Source organism: Pagrus major, chromosome 22 (assembly GCF_040436345.1).
Source record: "Pagrus major chromosome 22, Pma_NU_1.0".
NCBI classification, from domain to species: domain Eukaryota; kingdom Metazoa; phylum Chordata; class Actinopteri; order Spariformes; family Sparidae; genus Pagrus; species Pagrus major.
The window spans coordinates 3104125-3110638 of NC_133236.1; the positions used below are offsets into that span (position 1 = coordinate 3104125).

The window sequence follows — 6514 nt, forward strand, 5'->3', positions numbered from 1 at the left end:
GCCTCTCCCTCCAGTCTTCTGCTTCTGCAGTCACTCATCCTGCAAAGCCGTTCCTCGCTGTTGTCTCTGGGCTCATTAGGTAGAAAGCACAATCTGACTGGCTGTCCACTGCCGTTAGGCTGCCCTGCGGCTGCCCTGCTTCACCTAATGAGCCCAGAAACACTGCAGCGGCGACAGCTAAAGTGCCGGTGTGCAATGGCTTACAATCCACCACAACAGCTCTACCACTGGCTGTTTTTTTTACAAACCAACCATGAGAAAACCACAAGCACAACCCATTAACACAAGACAACCACTGAACATACAGTTGGGAAATAGCATGCTAGCTAATTAGTTTCTTTTTTTGTGGTGTGGTTGAATAGTAAATTCATCATGGCCCACTATTCCCTCCATCCCTCTGCGGGACTTCCCTTGTAATCATTTAGCATCCAGCAGACCCAGATGCCTAATCACTATCACGGCCGAGCAGAGGGTGGACCCAAAATGCAGGACACAGATCTCAGGGAAGACAACAAAAACTTTATTCCAAAACCATGGTCAAATGTGGTCAAACTGTACAGATGTCATTTAGACCTGGCTGGGATCTGATCACAGTGGCAGCCAGGCAAACTTCCCAGTGTGGCGACAATGTATGTGATTAAGCCTGCAGTAACACTGATATCCATACAGATCACCTGTCAACACCAGGTGTAAAAGGGATCATTGTATCTACATTTGACTCATGAGCTTATGATTGGACTTTCTTTCTCCTTTGTCACAAGTTTTGTCCCAGTTGTCTGAGCTCGTCAGAGGCTCACAGAGGTTTTTGTTATGGAGCTCTTCGCCCATTAGATAAAACACTGGGTTATACAAATAAAACTGAACTAGCTTCAGTATAAAATCAAAGGTAAAGAGGTCTGAGTGCTCCAGATCTGTGGTGATGAAAACCAGGTAAGCATAGCTTTTAATCTTAGTTAAATAATCTGTCAAGTGTCTCTACAACCAATAATTTGCACAATTCTGTCTTTACCATCCCAGAGAAGCTAGAAACATGCAGACATGTTTGTCAAGATTGTCAGATTCTGTCCCACTCCGCCCAGTTCACTGTATTCCCTCTTGTTTGGAGGATGCAAGTCCACATTCAGTAGATCACTTCTGCCCCAGTGTGTCCAAAGATGATTGTTACACAACACTAATGCCTCATGCTTACATGTACTATGGACAGGGCATGACGTAGCAGTACATCAATACTACTACACGAATAATGCATAATTATAATTAAAAGCCGACACTGTAACAGGTTGAATATTATCTTCATCTTTAAAGCAGAACAGACTTTATTTAATTGATAATCATCTATTTGTTCAAGTTCAAGTGTGATTGTTGATTTGGAATCTCAAGTTTGGACATGTCGGCACAGAAAACCAGTGATGAACAATTATAAGTAAAGTTAAAAAAATATATATATATATAAAAATACTACATTACAAGTAACTAAGTATTATCACAAACATGTAGGCAGCATGTGAATGTTGCAGTTAGTCTGTACACTGTAAAAAGTCATTTCAGAATTAAGTGGAATTAACTCATCTTTTCTAATTAACTTAGATATGCAAGTTTTATGTTTCAAGTTGATTAAACTTAAAGTTTATATGTTGATGAAGGTTCTTGTTTCAGTTTCTTGAGTCCAAAAGTTTATAGTTTTTATTTTCAGACCACTTTCAAACTTATAAACAGGAGCTCTTTAACTTAAAGAGTTCAATCAATTCATAGAAATAAGTCTCTAAAGAAACATGATCAGCATATTGGCAGACTTCCCATCATGGTTGAAAACTTTTACAATAACCAAAACAATTGTCACCATGATAGCGGTTAGTATGGAATTCAGCCTTTAGCCCATCATACTTCTGCACTTCTGATCAAACTGCTGCTTCATATAATGTCTCCATGCTGATCCTGTGACAGTCAACTTCCTATGGAACTACTGCTGCTACACTCTGTGTGAAATGAAAAACTGACTCCCCAAAGAAATCATCAAATGTAAAAAGATGACCCTGACGATTGTCAGTGTCAACAGTTGTACAATCAACTTAATACCTTAAGTTCAGTTTACTTTAAATTGTGTTTCACAAAAAAAGAAAACTTAAAAGATGTTAAACAAACTATTCAACCTACCTAAATTAAGTTAACTCAAATGTTTAAAGGAATAGTTCCCTCTAGAACGAAATTCAGTCATTATTGACTCACCCTCATGCTGATGAGAAATCCGGTGTAGTTTCTTATTCCTCAAAGTGCAGCTGGAGACCCGTGGGGGTACCATCCTGCAGCAAAAGTCCATATAACAGGCATCAATGGTGCCTGAGATGAAAGGTCCATAAAACTACACAAAAAACTTTGTAATATTCCTCCATGCTGCTCGTCCGCTGCAATCCAAGTGTCCTGAAGTGGCGACATCCAGAGTTTACTTGAAACGACGTAATTTAGTACATTTTTCTAGCCTAAACAGTCACTTTTTCTAGCCTAAACAGTCACTGTACTCCTTATATGTTTAGTAAACAGGTAGGCACCAAACACACGTATGCCTATGTATTTTTCTAATGTTTTATGAGTTTTTACAGCTGCCAATGTATGTAACTCTGTTACTGTGATGATAAATATTGAATCTGTGTCTATAATAATCAGATCCTGACATGTAAATGTGATGTCTGTGGGAATAAAAAGCACTGATGTTTACATTACATTTTACATTTAACTGATTTTGATGAATCGTTTTTATATCCAGTGATTTTAACTACTAAAAATGACAATCATGGAGACAAAAAAATAACAGTCTGCAAATCAAAAATAAAAAAATAAGACACTGCAATTGGCTGGCTGGCTTTTACATAGAGCAGGTCACTGAAGAACATATATACATACTTATATCTATACAGCTGTATGTACAAGGAAGCACATTGAAGAACATATGTATATATGTCTTTGGCTGTAAACACTCATAAAAACATACATAAATACATACGTGGGTTTGGTGCCTACCTGTTTACTAAACATATAAGGAGTAGTTAACGTTTATAATCATCAGAGAACGTTACATACCTTGTTTTTGGTACCTGTCTGTTTCCCAGATATATCCGTACGTGTGTGAATGTGTAAATGAAAGGCAACAAGGATGTGTGAGACACTCCATCTCACTCCTATTGCCTCTCCTCGTGTCCGTATCCCACCTCAGCGCTTCACAGGTACTGCACATGCGTCCCCTTCTGACTACTACAGGACTGAATTCTACAAAGTTCTAAATGTTGTTGACATGCAGTTTAGAGAAAGATTTGAGCAGGAGGGAATGCAAATGTTAAGGCATCTGAAACAAGTTCTCTTAACTGGAAAGACCACATCCATCCCCCACACTTTTGAAAAGCTTGCTACGCCCCTGGGCCCAGTCTCATAATCTGCTGCAGGGTGGAGATGTGACTTCACTTCTTTGGCAGTCCAATGAGTGAATCTCATGAATTGTGTCTTACAACAAGTTCATGTGTTGATTTGCAGCTGGCCTCATCAACAACACTTAACAATGGTTATTTGTTTATAACGTATGAATTGTTTTTCATTTCATACTACAGTTTCCATTGCACTGTATTGATTATTTGCAATATAATTTACACATTTTCATTTCCACAGACACACACAACACAAATATCAATTAAATGGACTGTAGAGTGGACAGCCCATAGAGACAGCCTATAACATATCTAAAGTCTACAACATATAATGGACTTGACAATCAATCTGAATCTGCAGTGTAGCCACCTGCCGTCAGATGTATAAACCATGTATAAAATCATGCATACCCCTTTCACTACATATGGTATTTATAGAGGCAGAATGTGAGTTGAGGACGGGCGCAGAGATACAGTAGCTGCTGCTGATATGATGAGGTGGACGTGAAACAGGTCTGTAAGGGGAGAGACATGTCCTCAGAGTAAAACACTGTTTGTTTAGCTTGTGTCTGTGGACATGTTCACAGATTGGTTATGTGGTCAATCCAGGCCAGGTAATAATGAAACAAAAACAAGACACTCTGTTCACCTTCTTCACAGTATCTACTCCACAGTTTTGATCTTTCACAGCTCTAACTTGGGCTTTGGTTGGTGAAAGTTCACTTCTCTTATACATTTTAGTTGACATAAAATTTTAAAATGCCTGAAGAAAAACATGACTTGTTAGTTGTGCAAAACATTCAAATTGATGCACTGTACCAAATGTACTGTTTCTTTACCATCACTGTGGATACAGAACGTGTGTGGTCCAGCATTTTCCTCTCTGAGTTATCTGTTTGTTGAATTCATTAAGTGCCTATTTCATTGCATTGTGAATCAGTGAACACATGTAAATGGTTTGTGGTTTGCATTATTTATATAATTATATCCCATATGGATTTCACCTGTCAGTCGTGCACAGGTTTATAAACAAAAGCTTATTTTAACATTCAATAAAGGATGTTTTAGGCCTATATCATTTTGCGTTTTTCTGGCACTTGAATAATCATCGATCCGATGCTATGGGATAACTGTAATTACACCTGAGCGTTTTCCAAAAACAACATAATAAGGCCTGTATTCAAAACTAAATATGTAAAATAATAAGAAATAATAACATAGTATTATATTATTATATGAAATGAAGCTCTGAGGTCTAATGGAGGCTCAAATTACATATTTTTTGATGAATATTCTGAGCTCTGTACGATTATACACATCTCAGTGTCTCAGTTTGACAAACTGTCACACTTTATAATAACCATCATTAATAAATGTTCACCTATAGTTCATTAAACTTTACTCCACTGGTTGTCAATACAGTTTCCGGGGTTGTTTGACGTTGTTACACTCGGCGCATGCGCACTGGCTCAGTACTGCAGAGGAGTCCCGCAGCTGTCAGCGGAGGAATGTCAGTCTGTCTCTGGATTCATGTCTTTGTTGATAGAGCTACAGCCTCGGTGTCCAGTCAGGAGACATTTCGTCCGTCAGACCCCTGCAGTGATGTCTCTGAGGCGGTGAAGGGCTCGGTGTAACCCGCTCAGGACAGACGTTACCTTACATTACCGTCGCTATGGCGTCTTTAACCGTCAGCTCGGCGGCACGGAGCGTTGACATGCATCGGAAGTCTCTGTCGCTGCTCTTCTACCGGGCTGTGCGGGACCTGAAGCCGGTCTGGATGCTGGAAGACATGCGGACGATGGAGACTTTCTACCAGGAGGAGGACGTCAGCCAGAGGACGTACAGCCCGTCGGAGGCGCTGCTCTATGCTATAGTCCACGACCATCAGCCGTACGCCCAGTACCTGCTCAGCCGGTACACCGACGAGGCGCTAGCGAAGCCCGGGGAGCGCTTCTGCTGCTGCCCGTCCTCCGCCCCGCACCTGGCCATGGCTGTCCGCTACGACCGGCGCTGCATTCTCGGCCTCATCTTACAGGAGACTCATCGGCTGCACAGCACGCCCCCCTACACGGAGCGAGCCGGCTGCTTTCACATGGAGGACGGCAGGACCCCTTTACACCTCGCCTGCGAGCTACTGCGGCCTGAGGCGGTCGTCATGCTGCTGGGGAACGGAGCGTCCCCGCTCGCCGTGGACCACAACGGCCTGACCCCGCTGGACATTACTCTGGAGAAACTGAGGGAGTCCAAGGAGGTGAGCGTAGGGGAGAGGAGGCAGTGTCTGGACAACCTGCTCATGTTCATGCCAAAGGTTCACTTTAAAATGAAGGCAGCTCTGGACAGAGAGTCGGAGCGCTGGAGCGAGCTGCTGGGCGAGGACACGTACAGTTACCTGGCAGGACGGAGGCCGGCGCCGCTGCTCCTCGTTGCCATGCAGACTGTCCTGAAGCAGCTGAGCCCCGCCACCTTCCCCGACAGCCTGCATGAGCTGCCCATCCCCTCCTCCCTCAAACCGGCCGGCCTGCCTGTGAGCCCGCAGGACGGCCGGAGGGTCTGACATGATGCATGCTGCACTGTATGGAAACAACTGCTCTGCGTTAGTGTGTGTATGTGTGCGTGTGTGTGTGTGTGTGTGTGTGTGTGTGTGTGTGTGTGTGTGTGTGCGTGCGTGCGTGCGTGCGTGCGTGTGTGTGTGTGTGCAGATACACTCCAGCAGTCAGTCAGGGTACAGCTGTGACTTTGATCAGTCTGACCTCTGATTGAATCATGGGGACGCAGGGTGTCTGGACTGTAGATGCAGATGCAGTTTAGGGGAAATAGGGAATAAACAGCCATAATCTTTGACTTTTTACACTAATCCAGGCGTTAATAATCAGTTTATTTTTGCTAACCTCATTCCAAAGTGTTTTTTACTGGTGCTACTGTATCAAAGGAACAGATCAACACTGACAACAGTTTACATGTTCTGTGACTGCTGTTTGTAATTTATTAGGGCCCGAACAGGAAACCTGCGAGGTCCCTATTGTTTTTGGAATGATTATTAAGGGCCCGAGCAGGGAACCTGCAAGGACCCTATTGTTTTTCGAATGATTATTTATTTTTTT

At 42.6% G+C, this 6514-nt stretch overlaps 1 protein-coding gene across 1 annotated transcript; it reads left to right on the forward strand.

Annotated features, from left to right (window-relative positions):
• Positions 1-4973: 4973 nt before the first annotated feature.
• LOC141018180 (ankyrin repeat domain-containing protein 9) lies at positions 4974-6031 on the forward strand. Its single transcript, XM_073493088.1, has one exon. The coding sequence runs from the start codon at positions 5086-5088 to the stop codon at positions 5965-5967; it is 882 nt and encodes a 293-aa protein (XP_073349189.1). The 5' UTR covers positions 4974-5085; the 3' UTR covers positions 5968-6031.
• Positions 6032-6514: the final 483 nt, after the last annotated feature.

What these genes read in the sequence shown, in the direction of transcription:
- LOC141018180 (XM_073493088.1), top strand. Translation starts at nt 5,086, where the DNA reads ATGGCGTCTTTAACCGTCAGCTCGGCGGCACGGAGCGTTGACATGCAT.